The sequence below is a fragment of the Antedon mediterranea genome, chromosome 4 (genome assembly GCF_964355755.1).
Source record: "Antedon mediterranea chromosome 4, ecAntMedi1.1, whole genome shotgun sequence".
Taxonomy (NCBI): domain Eukaryota; kingdom Metazoa; phylum Echinodermata; class Crinoidea; order Comatulida; family Antedonidae; genus Antedon; species Antedon mediterranea.
The window spans coordinates 27,883,291-27,907,758 of record NC_092673.1 but is presented as its reverse complement, the minus strand read 5'-3'; the positions used below and the strand labels follow the sequence as shown (position 1 = coordinate 27,907,758).

General features: G+C 33.3%; 1 protein-coding gene across 2 annotated transcripts; it reads right to left on the bottom strand.

Annotated features, from left to right (window-relative positions):
• Positions 1–717: 717 nt before the first annotated feature.
• Positions 718–24,164, bottom strand: LOC140047122 (DNA (cytosine-5)-methyltransferase PliMCI-like). 2 transcript variants are annotated; one of them, XM_072091955.1, is made up of 35 exons: positions 24,066–24,164; positions 23,123–23,171; positions 22,916–22,977; positions 22,520–22,565; positions 21,945–22,330; positions 21,322–21,459; positions 20,724–20,790; positions 20,095–20,178; positions 19,343–19,452; positions 19,113–19,231; positions 18,791–18,883; positions 18,117–18,274; positions 17,501–17,578; positions 16,897–17,000; positions 16,085–16,253; positions 15,627–15,724; positions 15,146–15,269; positions 14,738–14,821; positions 14,150–14,277; positions 12,808–12,913; positions 9,200–9,424; positions 8,889–8,956; positions 8,049–8,172; positions 7,317–7,548; positions 6,753–6,871; positions 6,442–6,513; positions 6,084–6,204; positions 5,778–5,929; positions 5,144–5,275; positions 4,345–4,491; positions 3,694–4,008; positions 2,958–3,124; positions 2,595–2,841; positions 1,890–2,006; positions 718–1,743 (listed from the first exon to the last, which is right to left on the bottom strand). In XM_072091955.1, exons 1-35 carry the CDS (start codon positions 24,116–24,118, stop codon positions 1,597–1,599), a joined length of 4,641 nt encoding a protein of 1,546 aa, XP_071948056.1. In that variant the 5' UTR covers positions 24,119–24,164; the 3' UTR covers positions 718–1,596. The 2 variants fall into 2 exon arrangements, with proteins under 2 accessions (XP_071948056.1, XP_071948057.1); XM_072091956.1 differs by having other exon boundaries at positions 6,753–6,814.
• Between the last annotated feature and the right edge of the window lie 304 nt (positions 24,165–24,468).

Here is a 24,468-nt window from a genome sequence, read left to right as displayed (position 1 = left end):
AGCAAGCAAGAGAGGAAGGAGGACTTCTCAATAATATGTAGGCCTACATCTAATTAACCATGCATTGATTGCCTACATTATGAAGTAATTGATGATAATCAACCGATATCTCCATGTCGGCTATACTACCCTATAGGTCTTCCTTGGTTACATGCCGTAAGTTAAACAATTTAAATTTAAATGGACAGTCTTCTCCCGCGAAATACATGCCGCTTCGCGCGCTCTCTTCATACAAATTACGCCCTCTATCTTGAACAAGTTAAACCAAAGATCTTTTGTATATAAGATCTTTGGTTAAACCAACCATGGAGGGTCTATTTTATACCTCCATGAACCAACTATTTGCTATTTACTGAGATCATAATCTGTACAATGTTAAGTCGTATATATATACGATTTTAAAAAGTAACATTTCACTAGAAAAGAAGGTGACTTTCTTTCTATAAAAAAATAAATATACAACTTTCACTCACCGAGTTTTAGGTTTTTTTTTTCATAAACACTTAATATAATTAATAATGTAGACATGCAATATATATTGTGTATCGTATCTATAATTTGCTCAGTAACATACTCAATTCTGTAATACAGTGTAACATATGATACACATGTGATATTGTATACAGAATGTGCCTATGATACTGGACAAAATAAGACTACAGTAGAGATAATCTGGTACAATAATTACAAAATAAAATAAAACACTGAGCACACATTTCTTTTCTGACAAATATAAATTTATTGAGCTAAATTCAAATACAAAAATTTAATCACAATTATTTTATCAAAAATACTAAATCACTAAATTTTCGGGGAAATATTGAATTTTATCATTTTTTTATTAATACAATTTTAAGATATACAAAAATGGGAACATTGACATTTTAAGTCCTACAAGACATTTTTTTTACAACATTTTTAAATTTAATATTTGAATAACGATTATACAAACTATACATTTACTGCAGTCATATATTTGTCAAAGTCAAAGATTTTGAAGATATAGAAGTAGAACCGTTAAGATTAACTGCACATGCTCACAACTCACTTATGATTAGGCGTCATCAAAATATATGAAAGCCACTGGAGCATCATAAATGCAACATATTGTTCAAGTATTTTTTGGAATTGTTGTTGTACAGTATTTAGATATTGTTGAATCCTATTATTCTATACGACTAGATTATATTCTTTTGTTTATATTAAGTTTTACCAAGAACATCAAAATAAAAGAATTAGGGATCATGTTAAAATGATTCTACTGCAGTTACTTGAGTTACAGCAGTAATGTTACGATTCTACTGCAGTAATTACATGTTGACCTATTTAATACAATTAGTTGGCAAGCCTTTTATGGTAATACATAGTTTATGGTAGCGATGCACTCCTACAATGCATTGATGCACTTACTACTTTAACTGTAGTATTGTTATTTTAATATGTTAACTAAACATTTGAAAACAGGTTTTATATTATACAATAACATGAGAAATATGCACTGTATTCATAGAAAAAATTGTAACAATAGCTTGAAGAATCCATAGAAATCAACAATAAAGCATTTTTGTTCAATTCATTTTCGTGATAGAAAATCTATCATTTATTCAATTCTTGTTTGGTCTTGTCCTCATTCTCAATCTTTACGGCTTTTTCAGCACGCTCCAGCGATTCAACGGCAATGAGACATTTCTTGATTTGTTTGCCGATAGCCTCAGCCATTGGAGGAGGTACGGCATTTCCGATCTGTTATACAAAAGGAAATTAACAAGAGACTGATAAAATGGGGAAAAGAAAATCGAACTCAAATACATTTCTGTCTTGTTTAAAAAAGTAATTTTAATTTAAAGTTATTAGATTCAGACAGTGAAAGTAAGTAAAATATATAATACCTGTCTGTGTTTATCAAGTATAGTTCCATAGAATCTGTAGGTGTCGGGAAAACCTTGTGACCTGGCACACTCTCTCACACTGACCACACGGTGCTGCTCTGGGTGCAGTACACGACCCTATTAAATTAAAAATAGTTTTTTTCCATGAAACATAAAGCATTTTCACTTCTCAATCTTTATCACTAGGATTACTGTATTTGACAATTTGTTGAAAAAAATATACTGGTATAATATTGAAATAAAATTCTATAACTTTTAAAATAAAATACAAAAATAAATTACTTTTGCAATACTCTGATTAGAACAGGTATTTTTCTTTTTACAATTACATCTTACTCTCTGAGAAATCTTCTTCTTTTTTCTTTTTTTTGTTAAGATAAAAAAAAACAAACAAAAAAAACAAGAGGATTGTTTGCTTTTTTTTCTTTTTCTTAAAAGTTACATTTTGTTTGCCTATGCCGTTGTGCTTTTTTTTCATATTACTATTTATAAACTGTTTTGTAACAGGGGGTTTCTACTTATAAGCTGTGCTTCAGAGATTCCCCGTTTCCATTCTTTCATTTTTGTAATGAATATTTATGTATGTTAATGTTTTTTTTTTTTGTGAATGGAAATAAAGAAACAAACAAACAAATTGTATATTTTGTATGTAAAATTATTGAAAACTTGTGACTGATAAAAGAAGAAAAGTAATAATAATAATACCTGTTTTCCCATTGGTTCTGGATTAGTAACAGTTGTACTGAAGAACCCATCCCACTCAAGGCGACCATAAAGACCAGCCCAGTGGTTGTGTCGGTTACCGGTGTGAGGTAGACACCACGGAATAAGTGTATTGAACTGCCGGTATACAGAGTCACAACCTTGGTGTTTAGCTTCCATGCATTGGCAAACACCTCGCAATGCGCCTGTCGACGATTTACCGTTCTTATTGTCTTTGTGCGTGTACCGTCTTTAAAGAAAAAAAAACGCAATACAGTAGTCATAAAAAAATTCATGTACAATGACCTCATTAGAAACTGATGTTAATTAAGTATAAGGACCTAAAAAATAAGTAAGTAAACTTACAGCTTCTGACATACTGTTCCATCAGGTAGGGTAATAACAATATTAGGAAGGTCACGCCAGTCTGACCCCGGTGCAAGCGGTATATGCCGCATCCTCATAGCAACAAGAGGGCTCATTTCTTTACAAATATGATCACAAAGGATTGGCTGGTATTGGTTACCACGTATCTATTTCAAGAATCAAGACAAATAATGTTTTCATTTCAACAGCAATTCAAAGATTGAAAAAATCAAGGTTACATAACTACAGAATGTGGTTTGTTTACAGGTCAAGGGTCAATCCAGGGGTTGCGCCTGTGCACCAATTTGAATTTGACAGTTAAAAATATCATTTTTATATCTAATTTTGACAAGCTATTAATAATCTTATTCAATTCAATTCCTTTTATTTTGGAAAAAATTCATCCATATCAACATACAAACAGAAAAAGAAAAATTGAAAATTCGCAAAAACTCCAAGCTTAAATATATAGGATACTTCTCCATCTACAATACATTTTTGAGTTATGCAGCATATGTTTGCAAACACAAGCAACAAGAATATTCTATTCAGCATATACGTTGTATGAAACTATACATAGATAAATTTTTGCATATACTCATTAAAAGGGATGCCATGTTCAATAAACATCATACTGGCACTTCTTGCTCTCTAGTTTAGGAAATCCAGGATACTGCCCCTCAGATGGGTAGTTGTTTTTAATTGAAAATAGTATCGATAGGTTAAAAAACTTTACCTTTCTTTGAAAATGTGACTGGGGATCTCCACCATAGGACATTTCTTGTTTGTTGTGTCCATTTGTAATCTCAGGTAAATCAGACATAGCATCACGTACAGTGATTGTGCGATATGGTGCCGAAGTCCATTTAGTGGTACTCTCATATCTACGATCATCAATCGCAACCGAAAGTTGACAAGCACGGGGGGCGAATACGTGGGTTGGTTCTGGGTAGAACGGGAGTTTCTCACCAGGGGCGGCAGCAAGAATGATTGCACGCCGTCTAGTTTGAGGGACGCCATATTGGCCCGCCTGCAGGATACCAAACGTGCACTGAAATATAAACAAATTGTTTTCAATCATAAAAGTTTTACAATTGGCCGAGCGTTACTTGTCGTTTAAAACATTTTTCAATTGCAATCCAAGCCATGCAGTATGCCACAGTTCTGTATTTGACAAATTCAGACATTTTTTTTCTGCCGTCAATAATACATAATAAACTAAAATATTTAATTGTACTGTAATATATGACTTTTGTTTTTTGAACTGAAATACTTGAAAATAAAGTTGTATTTATTTATTTTGATTTACACCTTCAGATCGGTGGCACACTTATAGTACAAAGATGCATCCTTTAAAATAACAACATATAACATATATGCAACTAACCTGGTAACCCATGCGTATCAAACACCTCAACGTCAGTTTCAAAACCATGTTACGTTTGTACGAAACAAAATTACGAACATTCTCCAGCAGGAAATAACGAGGGCGATAATAATCACAATAACTAAGATAAGTTGATATCAATGAATTCTGAAAAAAAGAACCAGTAAATGCAGTAAAACCAGAAACTTTCAAGCACATTAAACTTTCGCGAGTGAATGAAATTCGCGAAAGATTCATGCCACGAATAATTTTCAGAACGTATTGTAGGTCTTCTGCTGCATACAATAGCTTATGTATTAGCGTATTTATAACACAAAGGTCGTGCATACTCGATATTGTTACAGTATTTAAAATATATTCGTAACAGTTTTATGTCGTTAAAATGGTCGATGTAACTAATTTGCAAAAGTTTCATGTCGCGAAAGTTTCTTGTTTTACAGTAAATTTTTTAATTTCAATGTTAATTTTATATATTTAGAAATAACAATAAATTTACTTACTTGCATAATGTTAATCTCTTTTTAAAATATAATTATGTTATTATAAATATTCATCTATATTATAAATCTATTACTCTCTTTCATATTAAAAATATAAAATTCTGGTGGCAATGAAAACCAGGCCATTATAAGTAAAAGTACTTAACACAAATATTGTAAAGCAAAATATAAATAAATTTTAAAAAAAAATTAAAAAAAATTATATTCTCATTTTCAGTATTTAAGCAAAAGAGGGAATTAATTATCATTAATTAAAAGATGGGGAAACGAGCCAGTTTGAACTTTACAGTAATACTTACTTTAAACTTGGAGTATTCCCTGGAGTTGAACCGATTCATACCACTGAAACCCTGACATGGTGGTCCCCCACACAACAGCTCTACTTCTCCTTTTTGTGGTAACCTCTGACCTGTATGGTTAGTTTTCTCACCCTATAGAAAAATTAAATTTTAAATTTTTTTTTCTGCAGACATTTAATTGAAATAATTGTGAGAACTATTTACACTATTCATAAAAATCCGTAATTAAAATTATGATAGATAGATCTACTTCAATAGAGGTTAAGTATAACAATGTCAGTTTCTACAATATATTTATTTATTTATTATTTACTTATTCAACAAGGGTAGCTCTAACAGCTGTACTACAGCAGTACAGCTGACTTGAAGAGGCCCTCTTAAAAACAATACAAAAATATTCAGATTAACAGTTAAAATTCATACGTTTACAATAAATTAGAAAAATGTTAAAATTCATTAAACTTCATTAAAATATAAAACTTTAAACTTCATATAAAAGGACATTGGTACAAATTATTGCTTATTTTTTAGATATAATTTTAACTTGTCTTAAAATCAGAATAAGATATATTGCATTTAAAGGCTCAGAGAGTATTAAGAAGGTGGTTCTGTAATATTAAATAACGTGCTTTACCTCAATAGCTAGTTTCAATAAAACATTGCAGTCATCAGTGAAAACAGTACAGCCTGGGTTATTCAGTCTAAATGCTTGGGCAGCTGGCTCTTCCTTCTCAATGGCCCAATGACTCTCCGCAATGCCTGCAGCATGGAATCCCTCTGATAGGCCTAGGAAATAAAAGACAGGAAAACTATTACTGAGAAGAGATGCAAGGAAATATAAAACATATTTGTGGTCAATAAAGCATTCCAAATTTAAAACAAACTTCTAAATTAGGCTTGCCGATCACAAACCATCTAAACACTATTTCTAGAAGCTTACCTCCGCATCCAGCAAACACATCCAGACACTTTAGTTTGTGATGTTTAGGGGGCGCTTCAGTCTCCTTAGGCGAGGATACAGATGACTTGCCCTTTCCTTTTCCTTTGCCTTTTCCCTTGCCCTAATAAATAAATTAAATTTCAAATTTGAAGTTGACGTTTGTGAATAATGATTACAAGTATCATGTTTCACCATGTTTAATTGTGTTCAACTTCAAAAGAATTTCCATTATTATTCTATGATAATGCTATGATAATGAACAAATAAAGCTTTTCAGTATTCAGTATTGAGTTACTTAAGTATACACAACTATTAAATGTTTCTAAGCTCACAGCTATCCCTGAATAGCAATGCTTACCTTGCCTCTGTTAACGGCACCCCTAGCGTGACATGGTGGGTCTTCAAATTGTTTATTTTCACTGTCATATGCCTAAAATGTTAGAAGAAAGAATTATTAAGTTAGGTTTAAATTGTCATATTCCTTTGAAATTAAATAATAAAAAAAAAAAAAAAAAAAAAAAAATTAATACATTTTTTTTCCTTAATTGCCCTTTCTATAAAAGTGAAAATTTAAAGACGATGGACGATTCTGAAAATCCATTTACATTTTTTTCCAACTTATTTTGTATGCAATAGCGAGAAGTAATATGTATTGAAAAAGAGTTTTACCTCAAGAAAATAGAACCTATTTTCGCCAGCAGTTGAATATTCCTGAACGGTCTCCGAAAGATCTTCACCGTACACTACCATACATTTACCTTGAACCCATGTTAAGTCAATTGTTGCTTCTACAAACAAATGAAAATCAAACAAAGTTATAGAAAAAGTCTTCTTATTATATTCACGAACTAGATATTGTGTTTTAGCCACAGCTGCACACAGTATGACATCCAGTAGTGGTGGTGTTAGGATTAGTTTCCTACAAACAGGGTGCTTATCCAGAGATTTGTGTATATAGGAATACAGATACTCCTGACTTAATCCACGACAGTGACTGTATGTGAACTTAGATGTATTAGATTCTTTAAAGTACACACAAGCAATGTGTGTACACTGGACCCAAGGTTTATTGTCTTTATCCGAGAAGACTCGTTCTACCATCAGAACCATAGAGCAAGTGAGCCTCGAACAACCCTTGCCAATGTTATGGCACTTTCTTAACTGCTCAGCCACTCACTTGCTAAATTATTATTTTTTTTATTTTTATTATTCAGAAATAAAAGATTGAATTACCTTCATCACTCCAATATAGTAAATTGCGGTCTACATGATAACCAGCCGTCACGCCTTTATGAGTATCCTGTGCACGGTAAAACTTATTGACTCGCAACCGAATAGTGTCGTTGCCTTTCTTTGTGTAGATATGTTTAATACGACCTATACGGAATGGAGGGGGGCATTCAAGGTTGCTACCTTTAACGTAATCTGATGTTTTTCGGTAATATTCAGGGTACAGGTCTTCATCCTGTTAGAATATTTAAGAAATTAGAAATTAAATTAATAATTAAAAATTGTATAAAGCTTTTTCTACATGATCAAGTTTTATGTGACAAAAAAATCTGACGTACACAAATATGGTAGTGCTTAAATACGGTAATGATATGACATCATCATGTCCATATATGGGCACATCACATTTTTTGTCACAAAGTTTAATAGTGTAGACAGAGCTTAGAAATTATCACAATAATCCATTTGGGCATCAAATTTATCTAATAATATTGTATATTAAAACATAATTATTAATAAGCCTACATTGATTATATGACAATATATCATAATTCTCCTGGGCTAATTTAATATATTCAAAATGTAACTCATTTAGTTCATATTTAAGTTACAACCTTGGCACTAGGTCGGGATTGAACCCTAAACCTTGGGATTGGAGGCAAGCAAGTTAACCACCAAGCTACAGCTCCACTAAAAAACTGTTCTTACATATTGATAATTAAACTATTATCATACCACTTCTTTCTTCATATATTTTTTCGTTGGTGGCGCTTTTGGCTTGATTGAAAACGTAAAAGCATCCGGATTCAGGTAAACTGAGTCAGATATCTTGTACTCAACTCCTTCAAACATACAACATCTGAAGAAAAGAAGTTTAAATAACATGTCAAACAATACTGTAACACATGAATTCTTTATATAGAATTTTCTCCAAACTTACAATATAAATTTTCAGTTACAACTTTGTGAATACAATATCTATACTATTATCATATCAAATAAAGCAGTTGACTTTAAGATTTTGATTTAAAACAAAATAAACTATGACCTATTTATATGTGGTCGGTAGTCCCCTAGAAAACACCAAAAAAGTGTAAAGATTTTATGGGGAAGCACTACTTCCCAGCCTGTGTATGAATTACATTGTTTCCAAGTCGTTGTCGTGTTTGTTGCAAACGCCCTTTTAACTCTTTATGCAAGTATTACAACTTGGTGAATCCTGTCTGTACAATTGTATGCGATAAAATAGTACATACAGAGAGTTCACATTAACTCTTAAGTAACTCTGTAAGTAGGACATTTAGTGAACTCTTGGGGTCATGGTGAGACAAGTTTTTTACTTCTAATCATAACCCTAATGAGCACATTCCTTTCTCTTATTTACCTCTTCTGGTTTTTGTATTGTATTACTGTTTCTTATTGTTATATTATTATTCTTGTATTACTTGTCTTTGCGATTATAGAAAAATGTTATTGAACTGATTGAACTATTGTGTGTAATAAAATAGTGCATACAGTTTAACACAATTACATTATTGACTCATGAATACATAACAATACTTGTGGTAAACGCACCCATAATAAGTTTTGTTATTACCGCCGTCTTCAACGTCCACTTCCTCAAATGCCTTTGGCATGTTTTCCTAAAGAATAAAGGATTAGTCAATACTAAGGTTTTTCAGAATAACGATTACTAAAGACCATTCTTACAAAAGCTTTTCTTTTCACAATAATTTGTTTTATATATTAATTATTAGATACCGTAACCAAAATACTGTTGAATTTATTGAAAAATAGATTTTTCTGCCTAATTGGATTGGGTGTGTAATTAATCGGAAAGTTAATAATTCTGGAAAACTTTCTAATTATAACGAATATTTGTTTACCTTTTCTTGTTGTTTAAGTCTTATACAACATGGGCAGAACCGGAAATCAGGCACTCCTGATGTATTATTAGTTTTGGGGACATCAACAAAACGTGCAGTGGTAGGCTCGTACAGCTTCTGATAGAAGAACGTCTTGCCATCGTCTTTCTCAATAACACGGTCAGAGTTAAAGTCTTCAATTCCGCCTATCATAAACCAATCTGGCTTGGGCTCTTTGTAGATAATCTGCAAGATTTAAAGAATAAAAAATTTAAAAAAACGATTACTGTCAGAGCTCAGACCAAAAATATGTGCGATCGTGTGTACGCTCGTTCCGAGACCAAATCAACATCCTTTAGGTGTTCTTGTAGTCAAGTGCCCAATTTTCGTCCTGTCTCACCGATATACGATCTGTTGCAACCAGCACAGGGGATCTTGTATACGCAATCTGTAATACTGAGCGGTGAGGATTGTATATCGGTGAAACAGGACGAAAATTGGGCACTATTTGAAAGTAGTTGACAGGGAATTGGTCAGATTAAGACGCTGGGTTAAGGAATCCATCTGGATAAGGAAGACCCCCAATTTTAATAGAGATGAGGGCGGTTACAAACTCAGTCCAGTGCGGACCAATGTGTTAACCCTCATCTAGAGGTCAATGGTGACATAAGATAGTTGGCGAAACGTGAGGTAAATAAAATAATCGTTATTTACTATTACAATTACGGTTGAGATATAATTAACTATTATATTTTATTTATTTGTTTTATGTATGAAAAATGCATATTTGTCTATTTATTGTCGATCCGTATCATCCTAGTGTAATAGCCTTTAGATATATTTATATTCGGATGTGGAATTATGTTTTTGTGTTGTAAATGTCATGGTATATGTATGGTATGGTAGATATACACTGTTCAAAAACAAGGTACTGATTGCTATTTTGATTTCCTATCAGATTTCAAGTAGATGATTTTTGTCTATATCATTATTTTCTAGGAAGGAATTTAATATAAAAATATGTAAATAGATCTGAAATGTTTAGTAAATATAATAGAGTATAATAGAAAAATACAGGACTTTTAAATTGCCCTAGGGTATAAGGATCATTGAACTTACCAACACAGTCAACACCAGGCTAAGGCTAAGAGATTACATAGAAATGAGATACATAGGAAGAGATATCAAATTACAAGTCAATCTTGCTTGAAATGGACTTTTATTATGAGCAAAAATGAACTATTGTTATAAAGTTTAATCAAACCGCTATGCTCCTCTGCACATAACACAATAAATATGCCAAAAGTGACTATTATTTCTAAAGCTCAACTGTCTACACTACCAAATTTTATGTGACAAAAAAATGTGATATTCCCAAATATGGACATGATGATGTCATATCACTACCATATTTGGGCATATCACTAAGATATTTGGGCACATCACACTTTGTTGTCAAACTAGTTTGATAGAGTGGACAGAGCTGATACTACTCTACTACTAGCTAGCCTACATATCTCAGCTACCAAAAACGACAGGCCTAAAAAAGGACATGCAAAACATCATTAGCCTGGACTGGTGGGATGTACGCCAAAAGTAAATGCAGAATCCTTTCTATTCCCCTGGAGTCTCTCGGTATAGTATAATTCTCCCCCACAAAAAAATAACAATCACATGTTATCTTATCCGTCCACATCATTGTTTTGCTGATCATCGATCTCGCAAATAAACAGCATGCATTGTGAGTGAGAGTTGCTATACTCACTAACGAGTTGACTAGAGGTTATGTCATTTTGCGCCGTTTCTGCAGCCCAAAAATAATCAATGAAAAAAATAATCGGTTAATAACCAATTATTCTTGCTCAGCAAAAACAGGCTTTTAACACTGCCAGAGGTTTTTCCAGTTAGAAACTGCCACTGCCAGCGTTTTTAGCCCAATTCGATGTTTTTATTAAAGCTGATTGAAACCATGTGTGTGATCTGATTTATATGTAATTTAGACTAAAATAATCATAAAGATTTTAGCTTTACAATGGTACCAAGAACGATTTTTAAATCGCAATATGTAAATCGTAATAGTAAAATTAAAGTAACCCACTTTTTGAGTTTTTCGTAGTTTCGCGCAAGAAAGTCGAGATATTCGCGATTTTGTGCAAGACATCACAATAGGAAAATATCGCCAAGTGAGATCAACAAACAACGAAAAAGTTAACTTACACGGCACCGATAGGCCTATAAAAACAAGTTATCACTATCGAAAAATGTATTACATTTTATAAATCATAAATCTTACATCAATCTTTCGCCAAAATCCACATAGTAAAGGCACCAGGCCTTAAACCAGGCCTAAAGTTGGTCCGGAACCGTTTTACGACTAGGCCTAGGCTAGCCTAGTACTACTAGCCTAGATAGTAAACTGATGATAATATCCATACCATTTCAAAACAAGTTTGTTACGTGAAACTCGGTCACTTTCAGTAAAACACCAAAACAATTAGGGTATACATACAATAATAAAATTAAAGACTTCATATTGAAAATGACTCCATTATTTTTTATTCAGATAACAAACAAACATGTCAATCCACAAAAACCTTAATGCTTCGGCGGCATAGCTAGCGCGCGACCGATACACAATGCGCCAAGCCATCGCTCTACACGCTACTGTGATGCGCGGTGTTTGTTATTTCGACAGGTAGTACCATTTTGACAATCGTTCGTAACCAGATTAGTTACTTTCAAATTGTAAAATATTGACGGTCCAGACTGAATATAGTGTTCATATTTATACTATATACCAATAATTAACCTATCTACCGGATTTCGTAAAAAAAACGCGAAAAACGAAGATCTTTGTGTTTGGCAGTCAAGCGTTGTGTTTCCAAAAACGAAGATCTTCGTGTTTGGCAGTCAAAGTGTTAAGGCTCATTTACACTAGGACGACAACAATCGATGATAAATATATAAGCATGCATTTTTTTTACATAAAACAAATGAAATTTGAAATGTTTTCATTCTAGAACTGTAGGATAATCATTTATGGTTTTAAAATTCCAATCAAATGACGTCATGATAAATCAAATTGTCACGATATTATTGACGTCATTTGATTGGAAGTGTGAAAATATCATTTTCATCAAAGACAGCATAAATGATTATTCTATAGTTCTAGAATGAACAGTTTTTATATTTCTTTTGTTTATAAAAATTATTTTGTTTATTTATCGTCAATCGTTATCGTCTTAGTGTAAATGGGCTTTTAGACATATATATATTCGGATGTGGAATTATGTTTTTGTTTTGTAAATGTCATGGTCTAGATATACTCTGTTCAAACACAAGGTACTGATTGCTATTTTGATTTCAATTAGATGATCTTTTGTATATATCAACTATATTCTAGGACGGAATTTAATATAAAAATATATAAATAGATCTGAAATGTTTAGTAAATATAATAGAAAGAATAATACAGGACTTCTATTTCACTATATACATAAAAAAAAAATGAAATTGGGGAGACCAGGGCCAACCTAACTGAACTTAATCACTGCAGCTGAGCCGGTTGTGCTTTGTGCATTATACTACGGTTGTTTGTTTTAGGAAAACATAATTATAATAGCACATACCTGGCATTTGGAATTGACTGAGCCTAGATATGTGTCTTGACACTCGTCAACAACAAAGACTTCCAGATTGTCCGATGTCTCCCCAAGCACAGTCTCAGATCCATATCTGTAAAGGTATTCAAAAGGGTTTAAGGCTCTGTCTACACTATCAAACTTTATGCAACAAAAAAATGTGATGTGCCCATATATGGATATGATGATGTCATATCACTACCATATTTGGGTATACCACTACCATATTTGGGTATACCACTACCATATTTTGGTCACATCAGACTTTTTTCGTCAAAATAGTTTGATAAGTGTAGACAGAGCTTTAGAATAATTACAATAGATACATGTGATCCATGGTGTTTCTTTCTATGTATCAGTTTTTGCGCCATTGCTCTAGCCAGCTAAAAACCTAGAGATAACAATAACATTGACATAATCAATAAGAAGCTTTATACTGGACTACATGGGCCGGGTCATAGGAAGGTAATGCTTCTACCCTGGAATATGTACATACATATACTCTAGTTAAGTTTATGATTATATTTTTGTTCTGTACAGTAGGCCACTACTGATTTTGAAACAAAAATAATTGATATAATTAATCATTTAATATATCTGAAGAAGGAACAAGGATTAATTTTAAAATGTCGAGCGGCGTTTTTTGTAAGAAATATTTCTTGTTATATAAATTGTTTTGTGGGGTGTATTGGACTTTTGGAGAGCAGTAATAGTAGGCCTACACCAATACCCATTTCACACCAAAACTCTGGAGTGTCTCTGGAGACACCCCGGGGTTTATGACCATTCAAAACGTCGAGAAACTCCGGAGATACCCCTTTCACACCAACCTAGCAACACCGGGGTTTATAAAATAAAATTGTAAATGTCGCCCTCTATGTTGTTTGTTTACATAGCGACGATCATTAGAATAATTTTAATTAACAATATTTTTAATTTAATAATTACTTTCAAAAGTCTCAGAAGTAATATAATGTTTTATTAATACTACTTATTATTTTTTAAACCCGCTATATATTTTTTACAAATATTTAAAGTATTTTGAAATAAAACTAAAGCAATGAGTGATCGTGTGAGGATGACCTTTTGACTCGAAACACTCCGGAGTTTGATGTTGGTACCTTTCACACCAAAACACCGGGGTGTCCCCGCAGTTCGCTCTCCGGAGAATGTTCAGCTGTTCAACCCCGCAGTTTTAAACTCCGGAGTTGCTTGATTTTACCTTTCACACCAAACAGCGGGGCGTCAACTCCGTAGTGTCTCCAGGGTTTTGCTTTTGGTGTGAAAGGGGTACAAGTGTAAAGATAAAGACATAAATAAACTAACTTACAGAAACCACTGAGCATGAAACATAGGTTCATCATTTTCTGCCTCCTGCCACATTGACATCACACGCGCTAAAAACAACGGCTTGCTCGGATCGTCAGGATTTACACGAACGCAGTCACCAACATCAACCTAGCAAGATAATATAACAAAACCAAGTTAATAACAAAATAACCTCTAAAACTCTTGGGTTGTCAAATGGTTGTGGCCACAAGAAAGTCAGTGTACAAAAGAGAGTGTCTAAGCCTAGGCTTAGGTACTAACTATTTGCTTCTATGTTTGGCAATGTAATAAAACATTTACTTTTCTATCTAAATAACCTCTGTGGGAATTACATTTGCCAGCCAATTTGACCATTTTTTGCTTTAAATTACATTTTTTCAGGTAAATAAAGTTTGTTTAGATCCAATTTTTGGACAAAGTGGACAACTTTAACGTGAAATTAAAATGGCATATTCAACAACAAAAATGTTAAAAATTATTTTTCAGGAGGACAATACATCTTTAAGAAAAAGATACTGTAATTCCCTCGGAGGATCTCAAAATGTAATACTGCACCTCCAAGCAGGCAATAGCTGTATAGTATAATCACCTGTTCATCATTAATTAAGACTGATGAGTAATATGTACGATCATCTTCAGCTGATACTGATTCGTCTTTCCACATCACCTTGGTCTGAAAAAAAAAAACATTTTAGAATTTGCATATTAAAGTGTCTGTAATCTAGTTTTTGTAGAAAATTGTTCATAATAAAAATTCAATTTAACATTTTTCTAAGGGTCTGTCTATACTATCAAACTAGTTTGACAAAAAAAGTGTGATCTGCACAAATATGGTAGTGATATGCCCAAATATGGTAGTGATATGACATCAGCATGTCCATATATGGGCACATCACGTTTTGTTGTCGCATAAATTTTGATAGTGTAGACAAAGCTTAGATTAATTTGTTAATATCGTTCAGACAATGTATCATCATTGATATATTTCCAATGATACCTTTCTTTTCTTAAGTGGTGATCCAAGTTTCCATTTCCTTTTCTTTTGTGCTTCAACGTTCTCCTTATCAATGTCCTCAACTTCGTCATTGTCTTCCGCTTCTTGCACTGCCATATTTGGGCATCTACATTTATATAAAAAAAGTTATGGATGTGAAGAAATTTATTAAATAAATATGCAGGGTGAATTAAAGTGTATGAAATGTTTCTTTTGTTTATTTGAAAAATATTTTTTTTTATCATTAATTTGATTTACACTTTTAAATCAGTGGCACACTTATACAAAGGTGCATATTTTGAAAATAAGAAATACAAAATACGAAAAAAAAGTAATCAAAATCACAAGTGTTTTTATTGGCCAAATTACTTGCGTTGCGCTTTACTACTTCATTCCCTCCACCCAACTCCCTCCTTGCTTTAGCCTCTTTCAATTGATTTAAAACAGCAATGTAGATTGAATTGTGTAATAATTGTTATGTTACCTTCTGTTAATACATGCTTGCTTAGCCCTTCCTGAACCTCCAAACTTTACTTTATCTCTACATGCTGTACACTTACCACAATCTGGCAGTTGACATTTCTACAAAATAACATAATAATGATAAATGTTTGGAGAACGCAGTTTCCTAATGATCTGTATGTGAATCTGGACAGTCTTGTGTTAAGCCTTTGTTTATTAAAACACAAAATAAATATTTCTTATTCTTAATAAATATTTCTAATTTCTCTGCAAGCACTTTCATTGTTTTACATCATTTTGATTTTTTTATTGCTTATTTTATTTGTATCTCCATTGAGATCCAGTCACTGATACCCATAGCATTGTCATTTTTTCAGTGTATATTTTATTTGTATCTCCATTGAGATCCAGCCACTGATACCACATCATTCTCATTTTTTCAGTAATATGCCTTTGGACTTATATAAAATAAATACTTACATCACACATCCCACATCGATGTCTACGGGCTCCTGCCGATCCTTTCTCCATTAACATCTCATCCGGGAACAACATATCGAATATGTTGCATACGAGAGGCGTGACTGTAGCCCGAACAGGTTCCTGTTTCTCCTTTCGTCTCTTTAGTGATACACCTCGGGCAGCGCGTCTGTTGAACAAGAAAACAAAATGCAAAATTCCAGAAAGGCAATAACATGTTTTCAAGAATTAAATCTCTGTAGTCTAATGGTTATGATGCTGGTCTTGTCAACGAGAGGTCACAGGTTGGAATTCACATAAGGACTATATCCTTTGTGAGGAACCATTGTAACTATGTTTCACAGTGTCCTAGTTAAGCACTAAAAACACTACTTTGGTTTAAATCTACCTCATAACCTCACACTCACAGTGATAGTAACAGTACCTTTGATTTGTAATAATGATGCGTTTTTTAAATACGATGAAATATGGAATTAATCTGCCAAGCAGAGAGGCACAGTTTCTGATAACATTTTTTAGAAGTAAAACAATGATGTTGAAGATTATAATACTATCGTAACCCTCCCTGTGAGACATAACATCCGATAGTGGAGATAAGAGAGATTATGGAGGGAGCACCGGGGGAATAATGAGTAGGAGATACAGAGGTGAGAATAAAAGCCATCCAATCGTTATATTTGAAGTGTTATTCATTTAATTATCGGAGTCGGAGACATAGCATATAATAAGCAACTGCCATATTATATTTTACACTGTTGCCATGACCAGTCGTTTTTTGTCTTTCATCGGAAAAACAGTGCAAAGTAAATTACCTTTTGCCTAGAGTGACACCAGCCAATTTGATCAAGTCTCTCATACACAGCGTGGTAATCAGTAGGGTTTCATCTTCATCTGCCGCTTCATCAAAGCTTTCAACCTATGATAGGATAAAACATTATTAAGTTATACAATGAAGATTTAAGTGAGTCTAGACGAGACCAGATAATCACTAGCCCAATATATTATTATTCACCATAGACTGAAAATATCTATTTGTTTATTCATCAATACGCTTCATGGTTGTAAAGCTCTGTCTACACTTATGAAATCAGTTTGTCAAAAAAAGTGTGATGTGCCCACATATGGACATGATGATGTCATAGCACTACCATATTTGGGCACATCACATTTTTCAAATTTGATAGTGTAGATAGAGCTTTAGACATAACCTGTTCTACTACAAGTAGGCTCGTTGTAATTTAATATATAATAATTAATTTATTGTTTTCAAGTCATCATTTTTGTCCATATTTTCTTCAGCCATCTATCTGTTCCCTTTTTCATAATGTTTCTATACATAACCTTAAGTCTTATAGAATAACAATTTATTTGATTGATTTTTGATCCGTTTATTATGAATATAAAAAGCTGATATACCTGTTCTACAACAAACTGTGCGTGGCGAAGAAGTGAGTCCTCTGTGAAACTGCTGCAACCATCAGGAGGTACAGTAGTCTAAATTAAGAATGAATAAATACAAGCTGTTTTCTACTTTATATATAATAATAATTGATATTGGGTACATTTACATTAAGAAGATTGTAATGATGCTAGAAAGAGTAAGGCTCTTGTCAAGAGGCTGAGCCAAGCCATCATTGTCTTCTCAACACATCATCTTGTTATATAGTACAACAATCAGACACACAGAAACTCTATTCATCTTTCACCTTAACCTCTGTCTACACTATCAAACTTTATGTGACAAAATGATGAGATGTGCCCATATATCGACATGATGATGTCATATCACTACCATATTTGGGCACATCACACTTTTTTGTCAAACTAGTTTGATAGTGTAGACAGCTTTAGAGTTAAAATATCAATGTCAAAACCAGCATATTCAAAATATTCATTGCTTACAATTTACACTCATTCTTCCATGTTTGACATTTTCATCACCATCACAGACTTTTATCCTCAAGGCACTTTATGTTTTAACATTTCATCATATTTTCTCATCTTTATCACACATTTCATCATTTTTTCTTACTTGAATTTTATTGACAAGGTCCTCATAGTCAGAATCAAGATCAACATTTTTCTGTAAAAATTCTATGACAATTTTGCTGATGAAAATTTTCTCTTGCATTGCCTGGTAGATGGGTTTATAGGCTTCACTAGGTGACATCAAAACATATTCAGCATAGGCTGAAAATAAATAAAATAGGTATATCTTGTAGTGTCTATAGTAATCTGTAAGTTAAAATGCAGAGGTTCATAAATTGGCTCAAGCTTACTTGATTTCTAGTATTTAATAAAGATGGTTTTAAAGACTACACATTTGACTAATTACACATACTCCAGTCAGGCAAAGCCTAAAGCTTTGTCTACACTATCAAACTTTATGTGACAAAAAAATGTGATGTGCCCATATATGGACATAATTGGTCATATGTCTACCAAATTTGGGTACATCACACAAACTAGTTTGATAGTGTAGACAGAGCTTAAGGGTCTGACAGTATAATGCATGACCTTAGTTGGTAAGCAGCTATACACACAGCCTAGTAAGGTAAACTTAAAACCTTTAACAGATTTACCAAAAGTAAAATGATCACAAATCTAACTAAACCTTACTGGACTTTTTATTGAACATACTATTGAATTATTATTATTAGAGTTTTATTTTCCCTCCGAATCCTAATTTACTACATGGCTACATACCTGTACCAAAGCCAATTAAACACTTCTCTCCACCATCAAAGCCTGCAGTCCACCATTCATTTATTGGGCCTAGAGCCTTAGTAGCAACGCCACCTAAAAAAGTAAATGTAACATATAAAATGTGACTGTTAGAGGAAGTACTTTTATATTTGTTGGTTCTTTATTTAGTAGGTTGTTTATTTATTTATTTTAGTTTTTCATATTCTTGTATTGTACATGACAGAATATATAAAAGAGAAAGGAATCTGTATAGTATGGTACATTTTTATTCTTTACATCATAGATTGTTTTTAAATAACTTAAAATAAAGCATTTATCTAACCTTCCATAGCAGGATTTTCATCATATATTGGCTTGACATGACCACTAAAGAACAGCTCTTTATTTTTCTCAATCATACCAGTATCAAATGGACACATGTGGGTGTTCTTGTCATAAACACTAAAAAGAAAATTCAATCAAATTACATGATCTTATTCATAACATTAGCCTGCTACTAAAACATATATGTTGTTACCTAGGCATAAATTATCGAACAAAATCTTTACTCACCTGAAATTTGTGATCTTATGTTGAGGGCGTTCGTCAGCACTGACTATTTCTGCTTCTTCTCCAGTAAAGAGAGACAATCGAGGATCCGTTAAAGCAATAAACTCATCCACCTGTTAATATAATATAATAAAAAAAATAAAAAATAGGAAATAGAGCAATTAGACTAGTAGGAGAGCACTTACCTGATGTTGAATCCTTGTATAAAGAAAATGTGTTAAAAAAAGTAAAAAGTATCATTGATGATGAAACACATCCTCTTCACAAACAATTTGCTCTCATGAATTCTGGCATAAGACTACGTGCACTTAATACCAAAACAAAACGGTTTAGGTGCTCGTTTGTACCTAATGCTATACACTTATATAACTCCAGAGTACAAAGGTAAAATGTAACCGATAATTTTTATCTAATTTTAACCATTTTTAGCCTCTTAACTTTTTGTGTGTGTTTTTGTAAATTGTATTTTATATTTTTGTATTTTGCCAGTTTTCAAATCACATTTCTGTTTTTCAAATGGACAATAAAGTATATATGACTATGACTAAAAATGCAATGAAACCTCTCCAGTAGGACACCTCTATTTAGGAAAAAATTAAGGGGACACTTTTTTGGGTACCAAATGTGTCCCCTTAATAAGGATTCTACTCTACTACTAATATATTTAACAGACACAATTTGATGCCATTTGTGCAAGATAACATTTCAAAACTGTATAACCTACTTAAAATAAATACTTTCAACTTTGAACTTACTGCATCTTCAGGGTCACCAGGAAACATTTTAAGTTCACGGTCATCAAGAAGTTGTCGACATTCACGGCAACGAGAAGGTGGGAGCTAAAAACAAATAATAGTAAAACAGTAAAATTAGGAAAATAGCTGCAGGTTCCGTTTTAAAATTCTCCTTATCCATGCTACCTATTGAATTGTAGGAGAATCAGGGCAGTGCTGGAAAGGGTAAATAATAATATGGTCTTTTTTGTGAAGAAAGCTATATAGAAAATTAACATCATTCACTAACTGAATCATGAGAGAAAGAGAGCCCCCGAATTGGCAGAACTGAATTGAAAGAATGTAGTTGAAAAGTGTAAAAAGTCCACAGCACAATAATCGTTAGAATGACACCATGCGAATGGAGCCATGGATTGCGGACTGATTTTGCAAGATTTTTAAGCTCTGTCTACACTATCAAACTTTATGTGACAACAAAATGTGATGTGCCCATATATGGACATGATGTCATATCACTACCATATTTGGACATATCACTACCATATTTGGGCACATCACACTTTTTGTTGTTGTCAAACTAGTTTGATAGTGCAGACAGAGCTGTAGACAAGAAACCAAAAAACAATCTTGCTTCCACAAAAATTACTCACGTTCTCTTCAGTAGTCATTGATTTCATTGCAGGTTTAGCATCATCAGTTTTTGTGCGTAGATTACGACTGAAAGAACACAACAAAGTATATGGGTTTATTTGTTTATTCTTTTCAACAAAAAAACATTCAAGGGGGAAACATTTACTGAAAGGATACTGCTAAGCTAGAGATGATAGAAAATGAGGTATTGTGGATTTTAGGTCTTTCTTTTTATCTATCTTTCTGGTACATTTTTGTGCTTCTCCTGAATCGCAATTTCATTTTGCATCATAAGCCTTGATCGCACTGGACTTAAATTTGGTCAAATTGAGCGATGGCCAAGATTTGCAAAAGACAGGCACAAACACACAGAAACTGTGCAATTGGGACTGGACCGTTTTAGGTGTTTACCACCTGTTGGTCCCGATCCTTCACTGACAGTGTTAGTGAGAAGTTGAATAAATAAATGGCACCAATTTGGACAGTTAAAATGTTGGCTAAATTATAGTAAAAGTCACTGCATGAAAATATCCAAACACAGTCCAGTGGGAACATGGCTCAAGAACTTTTAAGGTTTTTTAATTTACTAATCATGCAACAAGAATGTTTTCTCCTTACGTGTTGGTTCCACCATCTGAAGCTGATCCATCATCCCCCTCCTCAATTTTTATCTTTTTTTCTGCATTTCCATTTCTCTTTTGACTGCCGTTTTGTTCCTCTTTTACATCAATATCAACATTCTTTCTCTTAGTAGGCCTGTAATAGTAAAATGCAATATTAACATCTAGTAAAATAATAATAATAATAGACTGTTACTGTTTAGGGGCAGGGCAGGGGTATCATAGTTTTCTTGTCATAAATTATGACAACCTATAGGAGTGCAAATTTTGGTATATATTTTAAATAAACTGAGTTTTATCAATACACTCCACCACACGACCAAATCCTGTATCCAGGCTCAGTAGTTAGCCAATTTACTGACATTTTTAATATAGTTACTGGTTTTGTGATAGGTAGTGAATCACAGGCAACAAATTTATCCTGCATTTTCCAGATTTTTGCACCTTGTGAGCCAGTTGATTATCCACAAATGGTTTCATTACACCTTTCGCCAACCGTATAACTTGCTGCAACTAACTTACAGTATTTCTAATTATACACATATTGTGTGTTACAAACGAACGTTCTATAAGGATCCACCACTGTTTAGGTTAGCAAAATGGGGTATGTAATTTGCTTACATTTTAGCAAACATTGCTGCTATACTGGGTTGCTTAGGATCAGGTTGTTTGGACTTCTTCTCTTTTGGTGTCTTACTCAAACTCTCCTCTTTCTCCACAACCTCTCCTTGAACCACCCGTCTTCCATTGTTATTTTGTTTGGCTTTCTTGCTACTTAGTACCAATTCTTTTTCCGCATCACTCAACTCTCCATCAACCTCCATTTGTTTGTCTGTCACATCAGTTTCATCAGTGTGATTTTTTGTTTTTCCATTCGTCTTACATTCAACCTCCATGCCATCACCTGATTGGTCAATTGATTTCGTACCATTTGTGCCATTGGTAGTCTCTGCTACTTTTGATGTGTATGCCTCCAGGACATCGTTAATCTTTGCGTAATAACCTTCCTGTTATTATGTAAAATAAGCCAAAAAATGTAATTACTGAATAATGTGCGATATTGGCATCTGCAATGATGGGCTGGCAAGCTATAACACTTTGTTTGTTATTATTTCTTTATCTATCCCTGTGATTTTATAATAAAGAACTGTAGGCCAGGACTGAGATGACAGCTAATCTGTATCGATATACCTTACCTCAGTTAGTTCCTCTTGTTTAAAATCAGCATCAAGATTTTTCAGTCTAAATTAAAACAAACATTTTAATTACAAACAATGAAAACAAATACATTACATATAAACAGTAAACTCTCCCAATACTGGACACCCTTGGGCTGGCCAAATATGTCTAGTTTTTTTTTAAAGTCTGGTATTGGGAATGTGTTTTTAATGAAAATGAATGTGGGACGTTTTGAACCTTGAGTTAAGTCTAGTATTGGGAGAGTTTCCGGTTTACAGAGAGTCCGGTATTGTTTTTATGCAATTGCTCAACATTACATTAAATAATTACTGTTATATATATAACAGGGCAATAGAAATAGATAGGCATAACTACAGTACAGTTGCTAATCAAATGTGCAAATATTCGGCCACCTTGTTTGGATCATCTCTGGTAGATGGTCATACAAAAGCTTGCTTTTCTTCATCACAAAACCCTGAAAATGATTAAATGGCTGTGTTATAATTAGCATCAGTATCACATATTTTTAAAAAAACACTTTTTGCTGATCTAATTTTAAAGGTCACATTTAGGCCCAGGTCTTTACAAGTAAAAAGATTAAAGGTTCTTCAAACACTTGCCTGTTCAGTCATGTTTCCAACTTGGAAGTCATTTTCCAACTCAAACAGGCTGCAAACAAAAGAGAAAAATTCACTTAAATGTGAACCTAGTGGGCCTATTATAGTTTTTTTTTATATCTCAAAACAAAATTTATTTAACATCAACAGATAGTTTACATAGTTTATGGTCAAGACACACAGAAGCCAACAGGCAACAGTTTATTTGTTTAGTTAGGTTATTTCCAATGTTAACGAAATACTTGTTAAATGAAGAAGTGATGTTAATGTTATCTTCCCCTGAAATGTCTTCCCCATCATGTATCAGGGAGGATGGAATATTTTGTTTGGCCTTCTTATTTGAAATCACCTAGTTTATCACATCCCACGTTTTTTTGTGGTTGCCTTTTGATACACATCATTATTGAGTCACTTTAAGTCACTACTCAAAACTCACCTTTTCTGATTTTTTCTACAGCGCCATGATGAGCAATGAATGTTGGAATGGCGCTATATAAATCGAACGATTGATTGATTGATTGATTGATTGAGAGAATTTATCAGAATAGGCCTAGGCCTAGTAGTACTTTCTTTTGGTTGTACGACAGGCACTATTATTAAATATATTCCGGTACATAGGCCTATCAATATCATGAATTTGTCTGTTTTCTGTAGTTCGATTTTTTAAATATTTGTTGTAGAGTTTAAGTTTTAGTAGGCTACCTAGCCTAGCTAGCCAGAACCAAGTAGGCTAGACGTCCTACCCAGCTTTGATAGCTATATACTACACTAGCTAGCTAGACTAGGCCTAGCCTACTACTTATACTAGGCCTAGGCCCTAGCTAGCTAGGCTAGGGCTAGGCCTAGATAGAGAGATCAAAACATGTCATGATGAATGAAAGCTAAAACGGCAGATGATATCTTAAAATATTGGAGGCTGCTTCAGCAATGAAATATGGCAACTTACGTGTCTTTAACTTGACTCGTAACGTGAAACTCATTTTCAACTTTAGTTGGCATTTCTTAGAAGAATACGAACAGCTTTCACAACAACACGAATAAAGAAATCACGATCAAACACAAAACACACTTTGGCTCACTTTTCGCGCCCTTACCATTTTAAGGTCAGGTCGGGTAAATCCCGCTGGGAACAACTACTTCAATATATAGGGGTTACAATACAAGATATATTTTCGAAATTATTCAATAACCATTATGTATCATACAAAGCCTTTTCAAAAGCATTAAGCTCTATTGTAATTAATTGCAATACTTATCTAGGTGCATTTATAGATAGTTATTATATATACGCAGCCAAACCTGCCACTGAAGTGTGTGGATTCTTCCATTTCTAAAGCGATCAAGTTCAA